This window comes from Aulonocara sp. 'chitande type north' Nkhata Bay, linkage group LG3 (assembly GCF_057382095.1).
Source record: "Aulonocara sp. 'chitande type north' Nkhata Bay isolate Kocher_YH1m ecotype deep benthic linkage group LG3, A_spYH_male_GT1.1, whole genome shotgun sequence".
Lineage (NCBI taxonomy): Eukaryota > Metazoa > Chordata > Actinopteri > Cichliformes > Cichlidae > Aulonocara > Aulonocara sp. 'chitande type north' Nkhata Bay.
Window position 1 is genome coordinate 47,174,312 of NC_141346.1, and position 27,937 is coordinate 47,202,248.

The 27,937-nt window shown below is 39.8% G+C and overlaps 2 protein-coding genes across 5 annotated transcripts; one reads left to right on the top strand and one right to left on the bottom strand.

The window, feature by feature from the left end:
• Positions 1-7,861: 7,861 nt before the first annotated feature.
• LOC147335884 (uncharacterized) lies at positions 7,862-8,848 on the top strand. The gene is made up of 3 exons (XM_086287562.1): positions 7,862-7,983; positions 8,161-8,214; positions 8,390-8,848. Exons 1-3 carry the CDS (start codon positions 7,867-7,869, stop codon positions 8,672-8,674), a joined length of 456 nt encoding a protein of 151 aa, XP_086143688.1. The 5' UTR covers positions 7,862-7,866; the 3' UTR covers positions 8,675-8,848.
• A 13,398-nt stretch (positions 8,849-22,246) lies between these two features.
• Positions 22,247-27,848, bottom strand: LOC147335885 (serine/threonine-protein kinase/endoribonuclease IRE1-like). 4 transcript variants are annotated; one of them, XM_086283635.1, is made up of 8 exons: positions 26,999-27,069; positions 26,635-26,838; positions 25,143-26,390; positions 24,893-25,056; positions 24,591-24,811; positions 24,211-24,340; positions 24,042-24,139; positions 22,247-23,891 (listed from the first exon to the last, which is right to left on the bottom strand). In XM_086283635.1, exons 3-8 carry the CDS (start codon positions 26,230-26,232, stop codon positions 23,642-23,644), a joined length of 1,953 nt encoding a protein of 650 aa, XP_086139761.1. In that variant the 5' UTR covers positions 26,233-26,390; positions 26,635-26,838; positions 26,999-27,069; the 3' UTR covers positions 22,247-23,641. The 4 variants fall into 4 exon arrangements, with proteins under 4 accessions (XP_086139761.1, XP_086139746.1, XP_086139753.1 ...); XM_086283620.1 differs by adding an exon at positions 27,808-27,848 and having other exon boundaries at positions 25,143-27,069; XM_086283627.1 differs by having other exon boundaries at positions 25,143-26,838.
• Between the last annotated feature and the right edge of the window lie 89 nt (positions 27,849-27,937).

Consider the following 27,937-nt stretch of genomic DNA (forward strand, 5'->3'; position numbering starts at 1 on the left):
CAGCACAAATGAACCAGCTACTAGTTAACGAAAGACACCCGGAATGGCTAACTGAAGGCCGGATGGTCCTGATCCCCAAGGACCCCAAGAAGGGACCGGTCCCCTCCAACTACCGACCAATAACCTGCCTCAGTACTACATGGAAGCTCCTGTCAGGCATCATATCGGCTAAGATGAACAGGCACATGGGTCAATACATGAGCGGGACACAGAAAGGAATTGGCAAGAATACCAGAGGTGCAAAACACCAGCTACTGGTAGACAGAACAATCAGCCGAGACTGCAAGACCAGACTGACCAACCTGTGCACTGCCTGGATTGATTACAAGAAGGCCTATGACTCAATGCCCCACAGCTGGATACTGGAATGCCTAGAATTGTACAAGATCAATGGGACCCTAAGAGCCTTCATCAGGAACTCAATGGGGATGTGGCGTACAACACTAGAGGCCAACTCCAAGCCCATAGCACAAGTTACCATCAAGTGCGGGATCTACCAAGGAGATGCTCTGTCCCCACTGCTGTTCTGCATAGGCCTGAACCCCCTCAGTGAGATCATTAACAAGACTGGCTACGGATACCGACTACGGAACAAAGAGAGGGAAGGTAGTCAGAACTGAGGGGATTGAACTACCAGAAGGCAACATTGCAGACATAGAGGACAGTTACAAGTACCTGGGGATCCCGCAGGCAAATGGGAACCATGAAGAGGCCGCTAGAAAGGCTGCAACCACCAAGTACCTGCAGAGGGTCAGGCAAGTCCTGAGGAGTCAGCTGAATGGTAAGAACAAGATTCGGGCCATCAACACATACGCCCTGCCCGTGATCAGGTACCCTGCTGGGGTAATAAGCTGGCCAAAGGAGGAGATAGAAGCCACTGACATAAAGACAAGAAAGCTCCTTACCATGCATGGAGGGTTTCACCCCAAGTCCAGCACCCTGAGGCTGTACGCTAAGCGGAAGGAAGGGGGCCGGGGACTGGTGAGTGTCAGCACCACAGTCCAGGATGAGACAACGAACATCCAAGAATACATTGGGAAGATGGCCCCAACTGACCGAGTGCTCAGTGAATACCTCAGGCAGCAGAAACCCAAGAAAGAGGAGGGAGACGAGGAACCATCATGGAAGGACAGGCCCCTGCACGGTATGTACCACCGGCAGATAGAGGAGGTGGCTGATATCCAGAAATCCTACCAGTGGCTGGACAAAGCTGGACTGAAAGACAGCACAGAGGCACTAATCATGGCAGCACAAGAACAAGCTCTGAGTACAAGATCCATAGAGGCTGGGGTCTATCACACCAGGCAAGACCCCAGGTGCAGGCTGTGTAAAGATGCCCCAGAGACAATCCAGCACATAACAGCAGGGTGCAAGATGCTAGCAGGCAAGGCATACATGGAACGCCATAACCAAGTGGCCGGCATAGTGTACAGGAACATCTGTGCCGAGTATAACCTGGAAGTCCCGAGGTCAAAATGGGAGATGCCCCCAAGGGTGGTGGAGAATGACCGAGCTAAGATCCTGTGGGACTTCCAGATACAGACGGACAAAATGGTGGTGGCTAACCAACCGGACATAGTGGTGGTAGACAAACAGAAGAAGACGGCCGTAGTGATCGATGTAGCGGTTCCGAATGACAGCAATATCAGGAAGAAGGAACACGAGAAGCTGGAGAAATACCAAGGGCTCAGAGAAGAGCTCGAGAGGATGTGGAGGGTGAAGGTAACGGTGGTCCCCGTGGTAATCGGAGCACTAGGTGCGGTGACTCCCAAGCTAGGCGAGTGGCTCCAGCAGATCCCGGGAAAAACATCGGAGATCTCTGTCCAGAAGAGCGCAGTCCTGGGAACAGCTAAGATACTGCGCAGGACCCTCAAGCTCCCAGGCCTCTGGTAGAGGACCCGAGCTTGAAGGATAAACCGCCCGCAGGGGCGTGCTGGGTGTTTTATATATATATATATATATATATATATATATATATATATATACGTATATATGTAATAAAAATTTTTAATTAGCACAATTGTTCCTTATTTACTCCAAATTTCTCTGTTTTCTCAACTTTTTCTCAAGTTGAGCACTTGTTCCACTTTTACAAGCGATGGCAGCAGCAGATTTTTCCAGAACCCGGGGACCAGCCGGTGCCAGAGGCTTATTTCTCATCTTCTCTCTGCTGTGTCTCGTTTCAGTCGCAAGTTCCCTGTATCCTCAGGGCCAACTGGTGATCTCATTCTTTCTGATTTCCCTTTTATGATACAACAATTACACACTTCTGTGTACATGTACAATTACAAGCTCATTAACTGCTGTTATTTTTTTCTTTATTTGAAATGGACTATAGATGCTTGAGCAGATGAAAACAGCGATAAAAGACGCAGAAAGTTGGAAGGTGGGTCACTCAGGCTCCAAATTAGTTTGTAAAATCTGCTGTGTGTATTTACCTAATGAGTGCATTTTACATTGAACTGTCTATAGTGATATACTGAAAGTATAGTAACTGCAGTGTATGCAGAATAATCTAGTAAATTTAAATGTGCTACTTTTTCCCCATCAGGCAGAAGACAAATATAGACAGGAAACAATCACAAAACTGTTTGATCTCTCAAGTTCACTGAATGACAAGGAGCAACTGGTAAATGCTAATGTTTCCTTAACCTTTGTGGTTTTCAATGTATCCTTCAACCGGCTGTCACACTCACTATGCTCTCCTTCTTTCTGGGAAATTTTCAGAAACTATTCAAGGAAACCCTGCAGAAAGCAATACAAGAAGAACAAAGGCTAAAGGTGAGTTAGTCAGTCTCCAAGTTACTCACATTTTGGCTGAGAAAGTGTTTAATTCTAACAAAAGACTCCAATAACATCAGCATACCTTTAGTGATCGGATAATTAGTGATTTGATTTAGTGATTCTGCTAAAACTTTTATTTTTCTCATTCAGGCAAAATATATGTACAGAATAGCAACATCAGGTTTTGAGGAAATTTATGACCAAAGCACTCGTCAGCTGGAAATGGTGAAGAGATTATCGCCTGATAGCCCAATCGTTAACATCTGTTCGCACATGTTGAAGAATGTGAGAACTTTCCTATACAAGAAGATGAGTTTGCTGCAAAAATAGAGAACATTAAATTAATTTGGCACAATGTTGTAGTAAACAGAGAATGTCTTTTGCTTTCCTGATATTGATCAGTGATTCATTACTGTTAATCAATTATATGTTTAAACATTATACATTTGTATGTTATCTAAATAAATGTATCATGTGAAAAAATGTTCTTGAGTTTTCTTTGTCAAACCCTAAAGTAAAAACAAGAAATCAGAGCTGATGCTGCTTGTAGAAACTGTACCATCCTGCCCACTTACAACAGAGATGTGGCAGTCATAATGTTTTTTCTAAGTATTTGGATAATTAATGTATTTCTTCCTTTTATTTTTATCTATTTATTTACTCACTTCCCTGCTATTTTACCTTTGTACAGCCCCACAGTGTCATTTTGTTACACTGTTTTAAATCAAACAGATACGATTCAAGGAAACTTCTCCACCGTGTCATCATTTTCTTTGTGTACAACAAAATCTAACTTTTCAGTTTCATTTGTACATTTAATTAAAAAGTAGCATTAACTTTACATTTTCTTTTACTTCAGAGTTAAGTTTTAGTTTTAAACATATAAAGTGCAACTTTAAGAAGTTGTTGGATTTGTAAGCTGGGGTCTTATTCAGATACACAAACTCACAGATGAGAGCTGAGTGTTAGACCTTCGTCATTGACCCAGAGTTTTGAGTTTACATTATTATTGAACTTTGATTTTGAGATTATTTATCATTTCTAGTCTTTTGGTTTCTTTGTCAGAGTTCTGCCTTCTGGTTTCTGTTCTGTGTAGTTGCTCTTTTCCCGTCTGCTGTGTCCCCGTGTCAAGTCCACGTCTCCATGTTATGTTTCCTGTTTTACTTTGAAACTCCATGTCTCATGTTAATGTATCTGGTTTTGCTTCCCTTGTCTCGTTAGCCCTGATTTGTCCCAGCTGTGTTTCCCATTCCCTGATTGCTCCCTCTGTGTATTTAGGCCCTGAGTTCTCCTTTGTTTGTGTTGTGATCTCCATCTTCTTGCCAGTTTAGTTTCTGTATTCCCAGTTTAGCCAGTTTTCTGTTTTTGTTAATTAGTACTTTTGGGTCCTCCTTACCACCACTCCAGCCTGCACACAGCCCACACATGACACTGAGTCTGCTTTCTCCTTCTAGTGTGTAAAATAACTTCTTTTGCATTTCAATAATTTTAAAACTGGTTAGCACTTCTGTCTAAACATTACAGCTAAATTTGAATATAAAGGTAGATGCACTAACTGGATGAGTTTTGATATAATATTACTGTCAGGCTTAGGAGAGACTCAGAGGCAGACCGTCTCTAAAGTTTCACAATTTATTTACACACAGACACCAGGTGCAGGTAAGTTGCGTGGGCACACAAGTAACTCGTGGAAAAGCTCAGACTTGCAATGACACTGACGAGTGTTACACAATAATCCAGCGAAGAAGCGTTCTCGGCAGCCGCCTTGAGAAGTGAGCGTGGTGATGAGACGATTGCTTGCAGGTGTCTGAACCAGGGGCTGGAGTCGTCATGACAGAGTCAGCTGAGAAGGCACAGGGTCATGACAATTACATTGTTTCTGATGCTGTCCACATGTTATATCATGTTTGTCAAACTCAATGCTGACATTACTGCTCTGTTCTAATCAGCTTCTTGCTCAACTTCTCTGAGGCAACCAGCCTTCACTCTGGGAACTTTAAATCTCTCTGTGTTATTCTGCCTTTTAGACTCCCATTTATGTAACCCACCCCCTCCCCAACTTCACCACACGCTGGTCCAAACCTCCAAACCTTTATCTGGGGGTTCCTGTCCAAATTCTTATCACTGTTGAGATTCCATTACGCTGTGATGGGGTTTAACTAGACGAAGCCAAGGTCTTATAATTTCTTGTTAGTGGTCATGATTGACCTCATGTAGTAGTTTCTCCTCGCCAGCATAAAGAAACTTTCTTTGACAACAGTAATCAGATTGAACAGTGCTTATAACAATCATAAAGTCAAAGAAACCCAGTAAAGATGTAAGAAGGAGAATTTTAGATTTACAAAAGTTGGGTAAGTCTCTTGAACCCATTTCCAAACATCTGCAGATTCAGAGAGCATCAGTTCAAACAACTATATGTAAGTAGAAGTTATTTGAATATGTCACCACCAGAATTATATGCTAGAATTGGATGTTTAAATTTATATTTGCCCAAATTTACTGTGTCTGAAGTCACATGACTTCCAGCTACTTTATACGAACATGTAAAGAATCACTTTATTTCTTTCATGCTTCACCAACAGATTGAATATTTGTTTATTTTCACATTTAAGTAGGAAAATGAATCCTGGATGTACTCCCGAAACGACCTCAAATCTGACACATAATTTTCATATTTTACAGATTTACAGACTGATCATCTTCTACCGTTGCTCCATTAAACGCATGCTGACATCCTGCAACTCTGTGTGGTTCTCCAGCTGCAGCATGGCACACAAAAAGCCACTTCAAAGGGTCATTAATATGGCTCAAAAAATCATCAGACATCCTCTTCCCTCCGTGAAGGACCTGTACAGCACTCGCTGTCTCAAGATAGCTACAAGATTTCTCACACCCAGCACACCGAGTGGTTAAGCTGCTGCACTCTGGCAGGAGATTCAGGCTGCTGAGGTCGCGGACAAACAAACTCAAGTACAGATTTTACAACAAGAGCAATAGCCCTCATCAATACTAACAGTTGACCTGATTGGCTACCTCCTTGGACTTTCTGGGGCAATATTGTGCATTGTTTCATTTATTAAGCCAATACCTTTTTTGCTCATAGCTTTCTTGGGAATTTTTAAAAATCCACTTTACTGCGTTGTGTTGTGTTTAGTTTAGTTGTGCTTAGTGCCAATTTTGTTGTACAATTGTACGAAATATGATTGTGCGATGACAATAAAGAGTTATCCTTCCTTATATCTGATACTCTCCCTGTGGAAAGCAGTTGTCTCCCATTCTCAATGCAAAGGCCCATTAGTATTGGTGAGTATTCAAACTGTATTTATTGTAGCTGTTTGTCCCTAAAACAATTTGAAGTATTTGCACCAATCATTTTAAGACAGATCTTTTAATGAGATCAAAACATGCTGTAATGTCTGCAGTCCGAACGTCTGAACATACACTCACAGATACAAATGTTAAACCACTGACGTGTCAGTTTATACTGAAATAGAAGTTGTCTGTATTAGACCAATTTTTAATTTATAACATTTTTAACTAGGTGTTTGAGGCCTTTTCACAGTGATGAATAGAGATGGGTATTGATATTTCGATTCTGTTTAAAGATTCGATTCTTTATCGATTCTTTTTAAAAAAGGAGAACACAAAAGTCGATTAGCTTAGAACTTTGTTTTATATCTTCTCTTTGAACAAGATAGAAATTTAAGAGTAACAAACCCAGCAGTGAGATCTTAAGAGATCCACAGCCTTCGGCTCTTCCATGGGGTGTCACAGGGTCCCCAGGAAAAAAAATTGTAAATGTAAAATAAGAAAATAAATATTCTTCTGTAGCAATAACAAAGTATAACATAAATTATTCTGTAGCAATTACACAAGAATATCCAGTAATGTCCCTGCCTACAATTAAACACATTCACTTACCAAAAATCGGGGGCGTCTGCTGTGGCAAATGGGTGCAAACCTTTTACCACAAACTTAGTCACTGCTCGGTGACATTCGTCTATCCTGCCTGAAAGGAGACGCTACCGGTAGACTGCAGCGAGAACTGCCAGCATCTGAGCCAGACTCTGTTTCTCATCATGGTCGCCTAAATGCACAGTAATGGCAGGTTTTGTAATAAGGCAGATCGCGCTAACATAATATGCACTGTTAGTTGATTATTTACCTGCCGCATTAACGGGAGAGGACGTGCAAACGTTACCGCTGCTGCTGGGTTGGCGGAATTAAAAACACGACATTCATTTAAGGTCATCGCGTGTTTTGTGAGCAAATGCTTTTGCATAGTCGTAGTGTTTCCTCCCTTAAATGAAATATCTACTTTGCAAGTATTGCAAGTTGCCCTGTTGTCATCCGTTCTCGTAAAGTATAACCAAACTTTTGAGCGTTTGAGCTGCTTAGGCGCCGTGTTTCCTGCCAGGTAAATGACGCTCCGCAACGTGGTGACGTCATTCGGGGCGACTGGAATCGATAAGGGAATCGTTTGCAAAAATGGCAAACAATTCCAAGGAATTGAAACAGTGGGAACCGGTTTTCAACAAGAACCGGTTTTCGATACCCATCCCTAGTGATGAAACAGAAAATGAAGGAATTATGTGCGTAACTATGACTATGACAATACAAGCTATCTGTTACAGGATGGCAGACAGCTAGTATGAACCCATCAACCCACATGCAAATTCTGAATATTTCTGCAAGTTTCTGTTTCGTTTTGTTCAATGTGGAATGTCTTTCAAGGTCACAGTAGTTCCTGTAAATGAAGTTGATATTTTCATGTAATGCAGAACGTGACTTTTCGGAATTGAAATGAAAGAAGTACTTTGACACACCCACAGCTGAGCCGTGTCATAGAGGAGGGGCCACTCTGTGTGTGAGTTTGTGTGTCAGTCCTTCATGTCAGCATTCATCAGTTCGTTTTTCACTGGCAGGTAAGAACAGCAACATTGTAGCATTAAGAAATATTGCAGGCAGATTTTCATGCAACATCTCTACTTAAACTTAGAAAGTTCTCTTTGTACATTTCTTTGGAAATCTTTATTTCTTTAAAACTTTATTGATACTTTTTAATGTGTTTCAGAAACTTTGATGGCAGCAGCACAGTTGACCATGAGTGGTGTCACAACTGCCAAAGGCTTAGTTATGATTTTGACTCTGCTGTGTGTGCTCCATCTTTCAAGTGCACTGATAAACAAGGACGAACTGGTAAACTGGTTATTAATTTTCTTTTTTTGTTGTTGTTTTAATAGAGAATTTAATTTCAAATTAAACACTTTTACAGACCGATTAATGGTTAAGCTTTCCTCTTTACTTTTGAAATGCTCATTTTGTCAGTTACATGTTTCACGCGCGTGTTTGTTGACGTTCTTTCTGGTTTTGCAGGAGGAGCTGAAGGGAAACGTTGAAACATTACAAAAGGAAACAGCGAGAAGGAAGGTGAGTCTGTCAACGATGTTGTGGACATGGATATTGACAGACTGCTAACAGAAAAATATGTATTGCTATAACAACTAAAACCAAACATAATTTTCCATTATACAAGTCTTTTTGCACATAGTTACTTATTTTTGTATATTTTGTTACATTAATTTGGTTTATTTTTGTCTTCCAGGCTGAAAATAATTTAGACAGAGCCTATGTTCCAGTTATTCTTGATGATGTTAAACGTCTCATGGATCCTATGTTCGAACTTATAAAGTCAATGAAAATTTTTCCATCACTGCTTACACCAGTGTTGGATTTAATGGATGACCTAAAGACTTTCATTGGAGCCAGCAAGGAGTACATGAATAAGTACTTTGAGACAACAGCTGCAGAAATCAATGACAATGAAGAGAAACTACGCAGTGTGATGGCAACACTAACACAACTAGAAAATAATAAAGATGAACTGTAGCATGTTAGTCAGCGTCTGTCTCTGGTATTAAATGTTCTGTATGTGAAAAACTTCTCTTTCATACTGTGCTGCTTCTAAATCAAAGCTAACTGAACACTTGACTTGTAAACTCTGACAAGAATCGTTTTGTCACACTTTTTCATTGTCTTTGTTATATCAGGTCTAACGCAAACACAAAACACTAAACTGAGATTTTTGTCTCTTTGGAAATCATATTAAATCTGACAGTTGTTAATGATAAAACTGGTATTACTGGTATTAAAACTGGTGTTTCTGCAAATTGTGACATTTGTAATTAAAGACAGAAGCAGTTGCTGATTGTTCTCTAGTGTGTGTGTGCGTTTGTGTGTGGATGCTTTATACTGGTGTTAAAAGGTGAGTTTAGTGCAGTGTTATACTCAATCACATTACAGACCACAAAAAAACACCACATCTTATTTGACTTGTAAATCCTGGAAAATCCTGGACATCCTGGAAAAGAAAACTAGCAAAATTCATAAACAAATATTTACTAATACATAAAATTTCATATGATCATAATAATAATTGTTATAGGTCTATTAGCTGCTCTGTTATTACGGGGCAATTGTGGCTCAAGAGTTGGCAGTTTCTTTCTTGTAATCGGAAGGTTGCCGGTTCGAGCCCCGGCTCTGACAGTCTCGGTCGTTGTGTCCTTGCGCAAGACACTTCACCCGTTGCCTACTGTTGGTGGTCAGAGGGCCTGTTGGCGCCAGTGTCCGGCAGCCTCGCCTCTGTCAGTGCGCCCCAGGGTGGCTGTGGCTACAATGTAGCTTGCCATCACCAGTGTGTGAATGGGTGGATGACTAGTTTAAAGCACTTTGGGGACTAAGTAAAGCGCTATACAAATACAGGCCATTTGCCATTATAAATATATATGATGTAAAAATGATTAATATTTCTGCTACAAAAACTCATATAAGTAGACATAAAATATACAATAATGTACAAACATTATGTACTTCAACTAAGAGTCAACAAAACTTATTGTTAGTGAGCTGCTGAAACTGGTTGACTGTGTGTAAAGACTGCTGTAATTAACAGTTACTGCAATACTTCAGCTGAATTAAAGTAATATTCTGCACTTCAGATCTTGATTGTTTAGTTAACTGCAGTGAGGCAAAACTACAAAGAATTAAAAAAAAGTGTAATTCTGCATGACATGCTATAAAAACACTGTGTATATTATTTGCTCCCTTTCATATTATATAAATAATCAGTGACACTGACATTAGATGCATAATTTAATGTGCACAATACAATAGTACTATGTTTTGTACACATTCATTTTGTTATCTTTGTTTGTTTTAACATACTTGAAGAAGTTAGTGGAATAAGATTCAGATAAGAGTAGCGTACAGATTTTTGTAGCGCAATCACTCAGTTCCTCCTAATTACTTTCACAAATATGATACCAAACAGATGGTTGCATCAAAGATGGGATCCAAAACTTGTCAGACCTGCTTTTTGTGCCATTCTCGTCAAAGATAACAGCAGGTTCAGGTGTTCTCACTGCTGGTCACTGGTCTGTGAACACACTGATGGACTTCATGCCATCCTCATAGAATACTTTTCATATAGTTTTGTCAGAGACATGAACATCAAACATGCTCACTAGTGGTACTTCTGTAAGCAGTGCTCCTCAGATTCATATCCCTGTAGTAACAATTAGGAGTTCCTATTTCTTTTCAACAGTGTGCTATAATTTACAATTCATTTATGATGGTTATTGGGAAGTCTTACTAAAGTGATATTAAGAAACCTTACAATATGATTTTTTGTGGTTTATTGAGTGCTTTCATTCACAAAAACAACCAGTGGGCCCCTATTCCTATAAAGTGATCTAGAAAAAGACTTTAGTGAAAATGAAAGCTGAAAGAAAGTGAAAGGACAACAGAGTATAGAGCATTTCAAACACACCACCTCATCATGTTGTCATTCTTCATCAGTACAGCACAACGGTTCTTCCTCTATAAACTAAACAGGTAAGATGAGTAAAGTATGATGGTTGCAAAGATTAAAATAGTGTGTGTGTGTGTGTGTGTGTGTGTGTGTGTGTGTGTGTGCGCACACTTATGTCATATTCCAGTGTTTGCTTTATAGGAGGAGAATTCTTGTAACAGCTAGACAAACAATGTAACTGTGTGTGTGTGTGTGTGTGTGTGTGTGTGTGTGTGTGTGTGTGTGTGTGTGTGTGTGTGTGTGTGTGTGTGTGAGTTCCTTATTTATTTCCCTGACATGTTGTTGTTTAAACCTGATAGATTGTTTTAATTCTAACAGTGATGACAGAAGCAGCTACCAGAACAAGAGAGCGAGCTTGTGTCAGCTTGTTCTGTTCATCTTATCTCTCCTGTTCCTTATTACATTACAAGTTGGACAGCTGGTGAATTCATCTTTGATAAAATCTCTTTATATAATAATAACAATAGGATTATTTGCACATACACGTAAACACTGCCAGTAATTAGGACCTCATTAACTTTTGGAATTTTTCCGTATTTACGATGGGTTATATGAGCTTCTGTTGTTCTCTCAAGTTTTAGTTTACAACGTCTAATTACCAGAAATCAAATGTGCTGGCTGCTTCACTCCCTTTGATGAACAACATGGGTTCTTTTTCTCACTAAAGCAAAGATGCTGGCAGGTCAAAGCTTGGAGTGTCCCTTACACAGGAACAAATATCACTGTATAGAGAAGAGCTATCAGTAGTAATATACCTGTACTTTTTTTGCCCCCCCCCACCCCCCCCACCCGAGGGCATTTTCCCCCCTCCCCTATCCCCCGCTGCGTCCATGTGCGTGTGCATGTGCGCGCACTTTTTGCACGTGCGTGTGTGTCCAGGGGTCATATGAGTTCACATGTTATATTCTGTAAACTTAAAATAAACCACAGAAATTAGAGTTTAGTGTTTTAAAGTCATTATTAAAAACATGAGTCAACATTACTGAAGTGACACTTTAACAATGCTTCATATCACAGTCTTTATGATGATAAAACATGTTCTCTCATTAGTAGCTGTCTGCGCTGTCACATGCCATGAAAATGTCCTGAGTCAGGGTTCCTCTTCAATCACCATTGATCATTAATAGGACGCACAAAAGATTTGTTGCATTATCCCCATAAACAACACACTTTTATAGAAATCATTGTGACACAAATATTTAGATTCTTGCTTCACAATGTGCACGAACTCAAAATCTTTAGTTTCATATTTATAAAGTATTGCAAAGAATACATTTATACCATTGTGTGAGCTACACTTCTTGTAAAAAACTGATTGGTAATGCGTTTGAGAAAAGCTCCTGCTGTGACCTTCCTTCTGTGAGGGCACACTCTCTCTCTCTCTCTCACACACACACACTAGAGATGGACCGATCCGATATTACGTATCGGTATCGGTCCGATACTGACCTAAATTACTGGATCGGATATCGGAGAAAAATAAAAAATGTAATCCGATCCATTAAATATCACGAAAGCACCTCACAAAACTTGCAACACGCCGTAACTCACCTCAGAACGTATGCATCACGTGATAGAGCAGGATAGCATGTGGAGCTTCGCTAGCAACCTGGCATTTCATCTCCGACAAAGTTATCCCCGAGAGAAGTAAAGCAAGTGTGTAAGTCCATCTCTGAATGTTTGTAAAGCATTCCCACGTTAAGCTTAACAAGCGACTGCCTCTCGCTCTCCGGCTGCTACTTCAATCGTGAAACTGCTTAAATCAGCTGATCGGCTTTTCTGTCGTGAGTCTCTCTCGTTTGTTTTTGGTCCACTTTGCGCCAGAAAGAGCAAACCAGCGGCTGAACAACAGCAGCACGTTTAAGCTTGATCAGCTGTTGTTAGAATTTATTTAATATTAATTTCTACACCAGGATCTTTTTCTACGTAGCTGACGGCTGGTAACTGTGCAGGGGCGGATCTAGCAAAGTTTAGCCAGGGGGGCCGATAGGGCATTAACTGGGAAAAGGGGGCACAAAGACATACTTTTCTTTCTTATTCTCATTTAAAATGTCTAGCTTTTAATAAATAATTATCTGACACCCAAAGTTTTAATTTGATGTAAAATGAATAGAAGTCAATTACTGTACATAGTGACTATTAAGTCTAATATATATACCCTAGTAAGCTATAGCACTTTTTACTTTGGGAAGGTACCATCTGTGCAGTCTGCAATTTTGTTGAAGAAAGATGTTGAATCTATTTAATATTTCTTGAAAAATAATTGATTTCTGTGCATTTTTTTTCACACTGCATCAAATTAAGGTTGATTACGTCGATTAAGCATCATGAGGTGGAGCGTGAGGGGTGGTTCCCTATTTTTTATTTATTTATTTTTGTTGTTGCTGGGAGTTGAAACCCTATTAGTTAGGTTGCTTAATATTTACGCTAAGTACTCTTTAAAATACCAGAATAGGGAGGATGGTGTAGGTCTAAGTTTATTAGATTGATCAGTATTGCTGAACTATGAAATATTTTTTTTGTATACAGGTATAACAGAATAGCTTTAGTGTAGTTGTTGTTTTAAACTTGAGTATGAACTTGCAGACTTGCAAAATGCAGCAAGATATTTTAAAAAACAGTTTTGTTGATTAAAAAACACTATATCGGATTCATATCGGTATCGGCAGATATCCAAATTTATGATATCGGTATCGGTATCGGACATAAAAAAGTGGTATCGTGCCATCTCTAACACACACACACACACACACACACACACACACACACACACACAGAGAGAGAGAGAGGGGGAGATCATTAATACAAAGGATTGGAGCCGTTTTTGGATATTCACTTGTTGGCTTTAATATGAACAGTCACATAAAATTCATTCCAGTTTTTTTTTTTGCCTTTGCTTCAATTAAGATGTTTCTTTAAATCTACAACAGCTTCCTTTTCAAAAAAGTTTACTGACATAGTAAGGAAGTAGCTAGGGACCTCAGTAAGTATGAGCAACAATAGCTTAGGGACAGTTTCTACAATAAAGAGGATTTCATCATCTGCTGTTCGTCAAAAAGTGCCGTATTAAAAACAATTCAGCAGACCCTCAGAGTGCGGATACAAACTGTTTTCAGCTGTAGAGGTAGAGGTACGCTTCATGTACTTATCAACATACAGTTTAGCGGAGTGGATTAGAGTGCATTGGTGCTTGGGCCTCTTTTATTTAGCACGGTTATACCATTGTGAATTTAGCTATATAAATATGCTCAAGAGTCTATCATATGTTTGACATGCAACTAAAAATTCGAAAATATATATTTTTTAAATCAGTAACTTTGCAAATTTAGAGGAAATGTTTTCGGACAACATATGTGTCACGTTTTAAACAGGTTTTGAATAATTAGCACTGACATACAGACATTTATGCCCTAGGTATAACAGACATGCTTACCTTGTGAAAGGCCCTCGGATTTCTTGGAGCAGAGAAACACTCTGTATTGTTGCTTTTCTTTATTGTATAAGCAGCGCCCTACTGCCAGAAACACTCTGTGCGGGTAGCAAAGTCGGCTCCAACGCACATTCAAGTGAAAAAATAAAAAGTTAAAACGATATACGGCAGTTGTGAAGTGCTGAGGAAAATACTGTGTGTCTGATGGGGTGTTTTTATATAGGTGGGGCTACTTTCAGTTGACCTCTGAGATGTAGAGATAAAAGAGTATGATGTAAGGAAGAAAGGTGGAAAGTCTTTGGAGACTCTGTTGGTCATGGTTTCTGCTGGCCTCTGACATGATAAGACTAGTTGCATTAAAGCCATTAACTGTTTGTGAATATACACCTTTGGGCTGGGATGCTCTTGATAAGGAGCATCTTTTGTTGCTTCATACCTTTTTACAGACTTTTGGGAGCCTAGCTGCTGCACCCCCTCTGTCTAACTGTTACAGAGTGTGTGAATATGTGTTTTTTAGAAGTATCACAGCTTATTTCTAAAAGAAATACATGTTGTTTGCGGTGCTCTATTTAAAACTATTGGCCTGTGAAACTTTTAGAAAAGTGAAATGCCCCTAAAGTAGTTAAATCATCTATGTGTAATCAGCAAGTCTAACTGTTGCAGACTAGTAGATAATTATAAGACTAGTTGCATTAAAGCCACATTGAGGTTGATACAGCTCTAGTGTGAATATGTACTTTTAGAAGTATCACAGTTTATTTCTAAAGGGATACATGTTGTTTGTGGTGCTCTATTTAAAACTATTGGCCTGTGAAACTTTTAGAAAAGTGAAATGCCCCTAAAGTAGTTAAATCATCTATGTGTAATCAGCGAGTCTAACTCTTGCAGACTAGTAGATAATTATAAGACTAGTTGCATTAAAGCCACATTGAGGTTGATACAGCTCTAGTGTGAATATGTACTTTTAGAAGTATCACAGGGGGGGGGGGGCAAAAAAAGTACAGGTATATTACTACTGCTATCTATCACTTAATCTTAGTTCAATGACTTTTCCCTTTCTTTCCTGTTTGTTATTGAGATGTTCTTTGCAGATGTGCCTGTATTATTGACTGCTTTGAATACTTCATTGAAAACCTAAAGACCTGAAAGTGAGGTCAGAAACATACTCTGATTGCAAACATTGTTATACAATGAAACATTAAACTGGTGTCACACCAGGGAGAGTTTCCTTTGTATCAAATGGTTGGGGTGGCAGAATATCCGAAAAACACTTGATTGAACAAAGTGGGATTTTTGGACTGCCTCAGCCCAGGTCATGTAAACGGCAGTGAGACAGAGCGAGTGATCGAGTGAGAGAGAGCGAACGAGTTTTGAGATGTCCGAGATTTGTGACGTTTAGCGTACAGTTGGTGTGTTAGTTAGTGTGTTGTGTAGTTGTTTTGTGTATCAGTGAAGTTCAAGGTTCAAGGTGCAAGGTTCTTTATTTGGGGGGGGGGGGGGGGGGGGGGTATATAGGAAGAGCATTATATATATAATATATACATTAGGTGAATGTGCAGTAGTAGCATGTATGCAGCGAGCAGGTGAATTCTGTACATTAAGTGAATTAAATAAGAATAGACAATCTGACTATTTTACAGAATAGAAAATATAAACATATTTAAAATTAAAGGAATTTGAAATGTACATTAGAGTGTCTGGAAGAGAGTCCTGTCTCAAGTCACTTATGGATGATGTTGCCAGGATGGAACGGGTCCTTCAGTATCTGCGCTGCTCTAGTCCGGCATCCCCTGGTGTAGGTGTCCTGAAGCGGGGGAGAGCAATCCTGCAGCAGCATGAGGATGCAGTGTGAACACTGTCTCCAGGTGCAGAAGGAGCGATACACCTCCTGCTGTCAGGCCTGCAGGGTTTCTCCCTGTGATGTTCTTCTCCGTCTTGTGGTAGACAGTTTTTTTTCCTTTTCTTTTTTTTTTTTTTACATCCACAGTAACATTTTCCACCATACGACTGCACTCTAAGGTCAGCACGGTGGTGCAGTGGTTGGTACTGTTGCCTCACAGGAAGAAGGTCGTGCATGTGAATCTGCTGGCTGCTGTTTGCATGTTGTGTTCTCTGAGGGTGCTCCGACTCCATCTCACAGTCCAACAACTCGCTTTTTTTTAGGTTAATTGGTGATTCTTTTGGGAAATACAATCATCTATTGGGAATGTGATCATGAGTGGTGAACTGCAGTGTGTACCCTGAGTTTTTCATTGTGAAAGCTGGGATAGTCTTCAAGCCATCTCCAGCAACCCTTAAGTGCTTAAGAGGAAGGAAGAAGGAAAGGAAGGAAGGATAACCACAGTTTATGACCTCAGCTGTGATTATTAAAGGTTTGTGCTTTCTAGACATTCCCAGTAATAAAAAGAGCAGAGGGGTGTGATACTTCATCACGGCCAGAGGGAGGCACTGTGGAACCATCAAACAAAAGACCCCACTGCTGATGAGGCAACATGCTGTCCATTACCACCAAGTATGAGGACACAAGGTAGGTGGCAAACTCATCTGATCCATCCTGCAGGTCCGCCTAAAGGAGTTGTACATCAAGTGGATGAATCCTGAAACAAAGACAAAGGATCAAATCGGAGACGCCATCATCATGGAACAGTTTCTCAAGGTTCTGAATCCTGATCTTCGGACGTGGGTTAAGGAACGTAACCCAAAGACTTCCAAGGAAGCAGCAGAACTGGCTGAAGCTTTCTTAGCAGCTCGTCGACCATCAAAAGACTTCACACCAGTTAAGTCAAATTCCAACATGCCATTGAACAAGTTAGGTGGTAGCACTGACTTGAAAGTTAAGCACACAAGAGAGAACTGGTATAACTCAGATCCTGCCAGATCTGAGACAAAAAATAAAACCAATAAAGCATGTCATTTGTGTGGTCAAATAGGTCATCTTAAAGCTCAGTGTACAAAGATGTCAGTTAGTAAAAATTACATGTGTTCTGTTAGACAAACTGAAGTCAGTGAGAATCACAAAAATGAAATTGAATATCATCAACGTGAGCCATCAATTGGGGTATTTGTTTAAGACAAACCCTGTGTAGCTCTGTTAGATTCCGGAAGTAATCGCTCTCTGGTTAGACAAGACAGTTTTCCTAGGGATGTGATCTTTTCAGGAGTGGATATGTGCTGTATTCATGGTGATAAGGTATCGTACCCAGTTGCTGAGGTTGCAATTGAAGTAGAAGGCCAGTGTCACACTCTTTCAGTGGGAGTGCTGCAAACTTTGCCTTATCAAGTGGTGTTGGGCTGTGATCTCCCAGTACTCCCAGAGCTAATAGCCAAGCATCCCTGTCAGACTGAAACCGTTGAAAGTTTGTTGGCAGTCACAAGGTCAAAAGTTAAGGAGCAACAGGTTAATGCTTTGGGCTGGGATGAATTACCTTTTGCAAATGAGGATGTACCATTGGACAAGTCTAGCACTCGTTCTAAACCAAAAAAACAAACAAACCAAGAGACAGAGAAGACATGAAAAGGTGAAGGGAACAAGAGTAGCTGAACACATTTTAGATCCTTTAAAGACTGAGTCTCTCCCCAGTGCTAGTCAGGTTGCTAGGCTTCAGAAAGAGGATCTAACACTTAAACCATTGTTCTCTAAATGTGTTCCAGAGTCAACTAAAGTTGAGGGAAGGCAGGAAGTGTTTGTGGTTAAGGGAGATTTGTTGTATCGCCGTAGCAAGATTGGTGACCAGTTGGTGATTCCCCCAGAGTTTGAGATCTACCATTTTGAAAATGAGTCATTCCATTCCCTGGGCAAGACATTTGGGACAATCTAAAATATTTTCTAGAATGATTCCCAGATTTTACTGGCCCCAACAGTTCAATGATACGGTACAATACTGTAAAGCTTGCCCACAGTGCCAGTTAACAGCTCCAGGCAGGAAAGCAGATAGAGCTCCGCGTATCAGTATGCCCATCATTGATACACCCTTTTCACGCATTGCCATGGACATTGTTGGCCCATTAGAACAGGGTAAAGCAGGTCATAAGTACATACTTGTAGTTTGTGACTATGCCACAAAATATCCTGAAACCTTCCCCCTGAAGAATATAAAGGCTTGTCAGATTGTTAACTGCCTGATTCAGTCGTTTTCCAGAGTAGGTATCCCAAAAGAAATCATCACAGATCAGGGGACCAACTTCTAAGATGTTCAAAGAAGTATACAGTTTGTTAGGGATTCAGGGTGTTAAGACCAGTCCCTATCACCCACAGACCGATGACCTTGTGGAGCGATTTAACAAGACCTTAAAATCAATGCTCAGGAAATTTGTGAATGAAACAGGGTCAGATTGGGACCAATGGCTCCCATTTTTGTTATTTGCCTACCAAGAGGTTCCACAAAGTTCTACTGGGTTTTCACCATTCCAGCTACTTTATGGGCATCCTGTCAGAGGTCCAATGGATGTTCTGAAAGAAGCTTGGGAGGGTTCGATGCAGAGCAGAGGTTTAGTAAACTCTCATATGTCCTCAAAATGAGAGACAAGCTGGAACATTTCCAAGAACTTGCTAATAACAATCTGGCCCATACGCAACAGCAGCAGAAACAAAGATATGATAAAGTGTCAAGAAGAAGAGTCTTCCGTGAGGGACAGAAAGTTCTTCTACTGTTGCCAACTTCTGAGAGCAGTCTTCTTGCAAAGTGGCAGGGGCCATATGAAATCACAAAGAAGACAGGCCCAGTCACATATGAGCTTCATTTGCCAGATCGTCGAAAGAATCATCAAGTGTTCCATGTCAATCTTTTGAAAGAGTGGACTGAGCAGCCACGGGATTCAACATCCATGTGGGCATGTACAGTTGTGGATGAGGAAGAGCCTCAGGAGCAGTACTTCCCTTCTTCAGCTGTCAAAACTGTTTCCAGGCTTAAACCATTTGCCTTTGGAAAGACGTCAGGAGGTGCAATCACTTATGACTAAAGAACTCTTCAGTCTAAAGCCAGGTCGTACACACCTCAGTGAACACAAAATCACTTTGCATTCTCCAGACCTTGCCGTATCCCAGCTAAGCTATTGCCTGAGTTGAAAAGTGAGCTGGAGGAGATGCTGGCTGCAGGAATCATTGAGCCAAAGCACAGTGAGTGGTGTAGCCCTGTTGTGCTTGTACCAAAGAAAGATGATCCTAAGCTTAGTCAAAGGAGCTTGCAAAGAAAAGCGTCTGGACTTCTTTAAGTTACTTGAAGACGTTTCACCTCTCTCTGCTGAGTCTTGTCCTGTGGAGGTGACAAGACAAGACTCAGCAGTCCATCTGCATCTTAAGGATAAAGGACACTCTTTCGAGGATGCCAAGGTTCACATTTTGGACAGAGAGGACAGATGGTTTGAAAGAGGAGTGAAAGAAGCCATCTATGTCCACTGTGAGCGACCATCTTTGAACAGAGGCGGGGGTTTACGACACCAACTCTCTGGCATCTATAATCCAGTTTTGAGATCCCTTCCCAGACGCCTTAACGCCTACTCACATCCTGGGCCATCTGATCTCAGGAATTCGCATGATAAGGTGGGGCCAGGTTTCACAATGAACTCACCCGAAACTCTGGCTGATTGGGACCCACACCCAGTTTCACACCTTGGCTCAGGCGATTAGAGGATCATCAAGGGGTCCTTTTGTCCCTCTGTGGGGGGTTACTCCCACTAGGTTTATATCTGGGACTCTCCACCATTTGACCTTAGAACTGAAGAAGCTTCTCGGATGAGAGGTGAAACGTCTTCAAGTAACTTAAAGAAGTCCAGACGGTTTTCTTTGCAAGCTCCTTTGACTACGATGACCTGGATGACTGAGAACCTTCACAGACATCCTAAGCTTAGATTTTGTGTAAACTTTTCTAAGTTAAATTCTGTCTGCTTTTGATCCTTATCCAATGCCGAGGGTTGATGAACTAATTGATCGTTTGGGAAGTGCTAAATTTCTTACTACCCTTGACCTCTGTAAAGGTTATTGGCAGGTTCCCTTGACAGACTCATCTAAGGACTTAACAACATTCAGAGTGCCAAGTGGACTGTTTAGATTCACAGTGATGCCCTTTGGTTTGCATGGAGCACCAGCTACATTCCAAAGGTTGGTGGATCGAGTGTTGAAGGGTGCAGAACAATATGCAGCTGCATACATTGATGACATTGTTGTTTATAGTGGTACATGGGAAGATCATCTGAAACATCTTGCTGATGTGTTTCGACATATCACAAATGCTAGACTTGTCATAAATGCCAAGAAATGTCACATCGCCAAGCCCGAGGTGCAGTACCTGGGTTATGTAATAGGGGGTGGAGGCATTCGCCCTCAGGAGGGAAAAGTGGATGCAGTTGCTGCAGCACTCTTGCCAAACACAAAGAAAAGGTTGAGATCATTTTTGGGATTAGTGGGTTGGTACTGTCGACTAATTCCAAATTTTTCATCAAGAGCAGCTTCATTGAATGACATGACAAGAAAATCTAGTCCTACAAAGATCAGGTGGACGAAAGATGGTGAGAATGCATTTAATGATTTGAAAGATTGTGTCAGAAACCTGTTTTGCAGTGTCCAGATTTTAACCTTCCCTTTACAGTACAAACGGATGCCTCTGAGGTGGGTCTGGGAACTGTTTTACTGCAAGGAGAGGAAGGGCAGCAGTTGCCTATTCAGTACATCAGCCGAAAACTTTTTCCAAGGGAAATGAGGTATTCGACCATTGAAAAGGACACCAAAAAGATATTATCACGTTGGGAAAGAGTTTGTTCTTGAGACTGATCATTGAGACTGATGCAATGGATTCATAATATGAAAGACACTAATGCCAGGATAACAAGATGGTATTTATCTCTCCAGCCTTTTCATTTCCAGGTCCAGTATAGACCCGGACATAAGAATGTCATTGCTGATTTCCTGTCCCGTGACTCAGAGGAGTAACGGTCATAAGGGGGGGGGGAGTGTGACAAAGTGGGTGAGAAGACCATTTGTCTATATTCTTAGTTAGCGTTCTTGTTTTGATTTAACCATATTTCACATGTAATCTGCAACAGGCAAACATCTACTATCCCGGGTTTGTTTATGTTTTGCACTTTTACAGATTATATAATATAACATCTTGGTTTAAATCAGTCCCTACAAGTTTGTTAAGTTAACATGTTATTTATTTCAACTGTTAATTTGTATTGTTTAGAACTTACCTTACCTACCTGTCTTCCAGAAACAAAAGGAGGAAATGTAGTTTTACTTCCTGCTTTATAGCTTCTGGGTTCATCTGAGGTCACAGGAAGAGACCAAGTGCGAGAGGGGAAGAACTCTTATAATTTAATAAAGTTGATTTTAGAGGGTTTATGAATAGATTTATTGTTGTAATATGTATTGATTACACCACAGAGTTTATGTTGCCAGTAAAGAGGAGTAGTAGAAGTTTGAATATAATCATGTTCATCTTACCTACCTACTGAATGGAATAGTCCAGAGGAGAAATTGTTTGGTTAAGTGGACTATTTAAGCAGAACTCAGGTGTTTCAAGAAAAAGATTCAGGTCAGTGTAGCTGTGTGCAGTTTGACCTTAATTTCCGTTGATTTAAGTTCAGTTTTGTTTATTTGAACTGAGTTAATTATAGAGTTGAGTTTCTTATTTGTTTCTTTGTAAATATTGTTTGGGTCACAAAATGGTGAATAAATCACTTGCTACACTGGACAGCATCAGTCTCCTGCACTTCTTTGACCGCTTAAGTCAAGTCCTACCACAGGCATAAAGTCTGTAATTACCTTTTATCACACACTGTTATGGAATAATAAGAAAAAAATTACAATTAACCTCCTAGGACCTGGCGTCCACATATGTGGACATCACATTTTGGGTTAATTAGACCAAAATACTAAATCTTGCTCTACAAGGGCCTGATATCCACTTACAAGGACATTATACTGCAACTGTTCTATCACAATTTTAAATGAATATCCTCATATGTGGCTCTCATTTTTCTTAGAAACAAAAATATAATCTGGTAATTCTTTGTTTTTACATTCATCAGGTCCCAATATGCCCAAATATCAAAGAGAAATTAAAAATGCATGCCGTGGAAGAGTTCGGGTCTTAGGAGGTTAAATAATAATAATAATAATAATAATAAAACTTAAAGTGTAGTTTATATTTTAGTTCTCAGACCTTTAAAGTGCAAAATAGCTAAAACAAAAGAAAGCTAGGCTTTACTTTTACTTTGTATTGTGGTGAAAAGATTTAAAATTCAACAAAAAAAACCATGAAGGGACATGTCCTACAGTCAGTTTTACAGATTTTACACAGAAAGAATCAATCTACTGTTTACTTTGTATTTTGCTTTAGAAAACATGACGAGAAACAAAATACGAAATCATGTTTCTTAAATATGTGTAATGTATATGTTTTGCAAATTTGCAGTACCATTCACTAGAAAAAAAAAACCCCCTGCATGGTTAAAATCTCAAACTCTTAATATTTACTAAAGCCACTTGTGGCTCTTAATATTAAGTACAAAGATTTTTTCAATTACTATGTGACATACATGTTTGTACAGTTTGAATCTGTCATAGGCCCGAGGTAATTTCCACAAAGCAAAAGGCATGTCCAACGTATTTATTCTGTTTATAATCTGTGAAAGGCTGCGATCAGAAATGGAAGTATTTAAAACTATAATAGTGTAAACTTCTGCTCGTTTATTACTTTTGTATTTGTGGAAGAAATCAAAAATGTCTCTATATCTGGAACTCAAGGACGTCTAGCATCATTTTGTGTCTGATATAAACGCATACAGAAATAAAACAAACATGGCTTCTCCTGCTAAGATACAGAGCCAAGATTAAACAGTTAACAAGGTACATTTTCCCTCTTACCCACAGAGATAGTATAATACAAGTGTGAACTCAAATACATACAGTGCATTACCCCCAAAGAAACAGCGCCATCCAGTGGCATGTCCCATAATATCGACCTTCCACCTGGCTACATTAACATTACAATGAAGATTAACTGAATAAAAATATAATGGTATTTTTTCTAGAGCTAGATCTCTGTTTGCTACCAATCTTACCAAGTTCCACTCTTTAAGTACACCTCATTGTTTCTTCTTGTGTTTCTTAATGAATGTATGAATGAATTAGAAACTACAACCTAAAAGTAGCATAACTGTGTGTAAATACAGTACACAACCTCACAAAAACAAAATTAAATCAAAGACACTCGAAAAATAGTAATTCTAATCTATTTCTTTCATACTTTTAAAAATCAATAACTACTTTTTTTAAAAACATCAGGCACTTGTTTTACACAAGACAGTATAAATCATACACCGTGTCTAAAATCCATTTAGCTGGTTTAGTCTCAGGGTCTTGGTCGTGGCTCCATGAAGGCACAAATCTAACTTCAAGTTGGTGCATTATTAGTGCTGGTGAAATGTAGGGCTGTGTGAGGAACAGCAACTATGTGCAAACATGTGGATCACCACAGCAGATCAGTGTCTTCTGTCGTGATGCCTTAAGAACTAACAGAGCAGCAGGAGGCACACTTGCTCTACTTGCAGTTATTATTTTATTTTTTATGGCTGCTGACAACTTTGACTTCACTGGGTTGAGACTCTTGAACGGGGACACCCAGGGACTCCTCCGTGCTTTTAGATGGCATAATCAAAACTGTGCTAATATCCTCGCTGTCTTCTCTTTGAAACATTTCCTTTAATGGTGTCTCTAAATTCCAGCCTTGGTTTTTTGCAAATGTGTAAATACTCCCAAAGAGACCAGGAAACAATGCCAGAACATCAATTTGGGCTGCTTCCTTGGGACTGTGAACAAGGAAGGTTTTATTACTGGTTGGTTGGTTGGTTGGTTGGTTGATAGATAGATAGATAGATAGATAGATAGATAGATAGATAGATAGATAGATAGATAGACAGATAGACAGATAGAGTCACTTGTAAATTAGTTTAACTCACTAATGCTCATGGAGATTGCGTATAAAGCGCAGTAATCCCAACGTGTTTTCAGTGTAGGGCTTTTTACCTTCCAATTTCTGAACATGCTCTTGTGGAAACTGCAACAAAAACATTGGTTATGAAGCTGATTTTAGGAATCTAGACATTTGATATTTGATGTTACAGTCACCTTATTCTTCCACTGCTTAAAGGATCCGTCCACAGCACATTTTTCTACAGAATCAATCAGCTCCTGTTCAGCCTTTCTATAGTTTGCGACGTCGTCTCTGTTACCGATCTTTCTCAAGTATTCAGTTTTCCTGGAAAGGAAATTATTAAAAACAAATACAAAAAATAATAATAAATAAATACAAAAAAACTGCATTGAGCATATAAAATTTTAAGGAGAAGTATGTAATAAAAGGATTTAGCATTAGCAGAACATTTTAGCATTAATGCTTAACTAGGTTGATCAGTTTGTTCTAACATGAACATCTGTATCCCTCTTTGACAGGCAGAAATCAAGAATTTAAAAATATGTTTTTTATTAATTGTCAATAATTCCCTCACTTTTCAGAAGTCCAGAAGAAGGGATGGTTTAAGCATTCTTCTACTTTGGGTCTGTACTTTGGCTCTTTGTTGATCATCCACTCGATGAGATCCTTTGCCACCACATCTTGAATGTGATCCAAACTGTACTTCCCATAGTAAATGTTGGACTCGCATTCAAAGGATTTGCCAAATGGATGGTGGCCTCCAGAGAGGATATAATAAACCAGCATGCCTGCCACCTTAATAACAACACATATTATCAGTTTCGGTATGATTACCAAGCCATTTTTCAGTTAATCAAGTTTGTGTTCAGACTTTACCTGGATGTCTGTGCTTGACTTGTATGATATCACAGATTCTTCTGCTAAAGTCTCTCGGGCCATCCAGCATTTGGTTCCTGCACTGCGTGTACGTAAAGTTGTTTGGCCTTTGAGTAAGCGTCTGCTTATGCCAAAATCAGCTAATCTTGCCCTCCCAGTAACATCTGCAGAAAGAATTATGTGAAATAAAATCACATCTGGTAATCATAAATTAAAATGTTTGTTTTCTTGAATTTCAAACATGTCTTACCAATCAAAACGTTCTGGGGTTTGAGATCTCGGTGGAGAATTTTAGGATTTTGACAGTGAAGTACCTTTAAACTTTCAAGAACTTGTTTGACAAGTTTCTTTAGCATCAGTGGGTCATGGTCATCATTCTTGATATATTCTTCCAGGGTGTATTCACAAAGTTGCAGACAAAGATATCCAAAGTTCTCGTCCTCTGCAGCATCAACATATCGTACGATATAAGGATGATCGAGTTCAGGATGTCGTAGAATTACTTCTTCGTTCTTCAGCTCGTCATAGTTGCTTTTAGACATTCTCTTAATGGCAACTTCTGTGCCGTCCTCTCTCAGCCCCAAGAAGACTTCAGTACCATCGCTTCCCTTCGCTATTCTGAATTCTGCATCATTCACATAAATAATGCTTCTGATTCTGGATATTGTACTGTCATCTGAGCCAGCAAGCATCTCCAGTTTGTCCTTCCACCTGTTGCTGACTGAAAGCCAGTTTCGTTTTTCAGATTTTTCAATGGTGCTGTAGTCAAAAGGCTTCACATTTGAAGTTGATTCTACAACAGGAACCTTTGTTGTTGGATCAGTTGCTGCAGTGGAAACTTCAGCATTTGGGTTTTCTTGCTTTTGTGTCTTTTCCTTCTTTTTCTTTTTCCTTTTCTTTTTCTTCTTGGCCACAGACGATGCTGCATTTCCCTCACATTCTGAGTTTAGTTTGCTCAGATATTCTTTCAGACTTCTCAGCACCTCTTTCAGCTTTTCATTCATTTTCATATCAGCTGATGTCAGTATGTCCTCGGGCACTGAAGTTACACCCACTGATGTAAAAATGTTAGCTGCCTGTTCGATTAACCGTAGGTTTGCCAATATACCGTATGTATAGACCCTGATGTTAGTCGGGCGCTTCTCATTTACAAAAGAGGCAACTGTTCTGCATAACTTCTCAAAAAAGTCTAAGTCCCAGTCCTGTGTGCCTTTTGTTTTCTGTGTTATCACATACAGTGTTTGTAACACTGCTTCACAAACACCACTGTCTTTTGAGTCAAGCTGTTTCAGTAGTTGTGGAACTATTGCTACTGCATGCTCATTTGTTATGTCATCCATTGTACAGAAAACTGCATTCAAACTTTCAACTGCCAGCTTTACATGTGTCTTAGGGATGTTTGGAAAGCGACTGGCTGCACCTGCAATGTAAGTATTCACATTTCCAGTTTCCTTTAGCCATTTAATACACGCCTGGCAGTATTTTTCCGCATCTCGCCCTGTAACAGTAAAGAGAAGTTCAATCATGGTTATATGGTTATGAGGATCTTCCAACAGCATCTGACTGTTAAAATTTCTGAACACTTCTTCGGGTGTTTTCTCAGGAATAGCAATTCTAGCATCCAAAAAATATTTGATTTTGGAACAGAATTCATTTCCTTTGGATGCAATATTATGAATCATCTCAGATAATCTTTTGTTGTGAACTGAATGCTCAGGATGAGTTATAGGTAAGAGTGTTACCGGTGCACCAGCAGAGAGGAGCATGTTTACGACATCTTCTCTGTCATTGGTGGCAGCAGTAAGCAGTGGTGTGAAAGCATGGCATCCATTTAAATCAGCTTTTGCTTCTAGAAGATTTTCCACAAAAAAAAGTGGAGCTTTGGAAAGTGAGACATAATGCAAAGGTGACCAGCCACACTGAGAAGGTATATTTGGATCTGCACCCTGTTTTAAAAGATAAGAACATATATCTGTGTTGTGTTTTACAACAGCAGCAATCAACGGCGTTATGCATTGACTCCACTCTCTAGAAGGGTAAAGTCCATTAATGTCATTGTGCCTCAGTAACTTCTTGAGCTTTTTGCTGTTATTTTTAAATATATACCGTACTACAGGATGTGTGTCTGTTGGTTGGGGGAATGTCACTTGAAACTGAAAATTCATTTCTTTGCTTGCCTGTGGAAGAGAGAAAGATTTAATATTAGCAAAGAGATACTGAATTTGGTCCTGCTTTAAACTTACGAAAAGCATCTCGGTTTGTTTTATTTTAACAGCAGTTTGTGAAATGGTGTCAAAAACCTAAACAAAAGTCTGTGAAAACATATCAACTTGGAATAGACAGCAACAGATTTGGACACAAATAATGAACGTAATATTATCCATCCATCTTCTTCTGCTTATACGGGCTGGATCGTGAGGGCAGCAGCCCACGTAATGTTATATTACAATATAATATAGTGCATTTGTATTTGGATACAATTTACACTTGTTCTTAATCTCATCCTAAGATACTAAAGCATATTCTTAATAAAGATATCTTAGACAAAGGTTGCCATGCCACTTCCTTGTTGAACAAGGCAAACAAACATAACCCAACCCAAGGATTTCAAATGGGATCAAATTACAACCCAACACTCACTGTGGGATCAGTGCTTTCGTTAAGCAAGCAGAGATTATTTTACAATACTGTTATATATATATAAGAAACTCTTGTTATGGGCACCGGTACAGCCGACCTGACTGAGCATGTGACCCACATGCTATTGCCCGGAAACAAATCCTCCCCTAGGCCTTTTACTGCATGTCTGCCCCCTGCTTTCTCTCTCCCAGTTTTTTGTCTTTTCTCAATAAAGGCTAAAAAAATACCTTCCCCTAAAAAACAACTATCAGAGGATTGTAAGGAAATGAACTTACAGTGTCGACGTAAAGTAGGGCTGTTACATTTAGGTCAAGATCTCAGGTATCTTCTGGCTCCTCCCATTTGTACAACACATACAGCAAACCTGTTAGACTGGGAGTGGGAGGGGTTGAGTGCATGTCAGGA

What these genes read in the sequence shown, in the direction of transcription:
- LOC147335884 (XM_086287562.1), top strand. Translation starts at nt 7,867, where the DNA reads ATGGCAGCAGCACAGTTGACCATGAGTGGTGTCACAACTGCCAAAGGC. An exon ending in TGATAAACAAGGACGAACTG is followed by an intron (nt 7,984 to 8,160) that starts GTAAACTGGTTA and finishes CTGGTTTTGCAG; the next exon opens with GAGGAGCTGAAGGGAAACGT. An exon ending in AGGAAACAGCGAGAAGGAAG is followed by an intron (nt 8,215 to 8,389) that starts GTGAGTCTGTCA and finishes TTTGTCTTCCAG; the next exon opens with GCTGAAAATAATTTAGACAG.
- LOC147335885 (XM_086283618.1), bottom strand. Translation starts at nt 27,144, where the DNA reads ATGCTTTTCGTAAGTTTAAAGCAGGACCAAATTCAGTATCTCTTTGCT. An exon ending in AGTCAAGCACAGACATCCAG is followed by an intron (nt 24,812 to 24,892) that starts GTAAAGTCTGAA and finishes GTTGTTATTAAG; the next exon opens with GTGGCAGGCATGCTGGTTTA. An exon ending in TTAAGCAGTGGAAGAATAAG is followed by an intron (nt 24,140 to 24,210) that starts GTGACTGTAACA and finishes TTTTTGTTGCAG; the next exon opens with TTTCCACAAGAGCATGTTCA.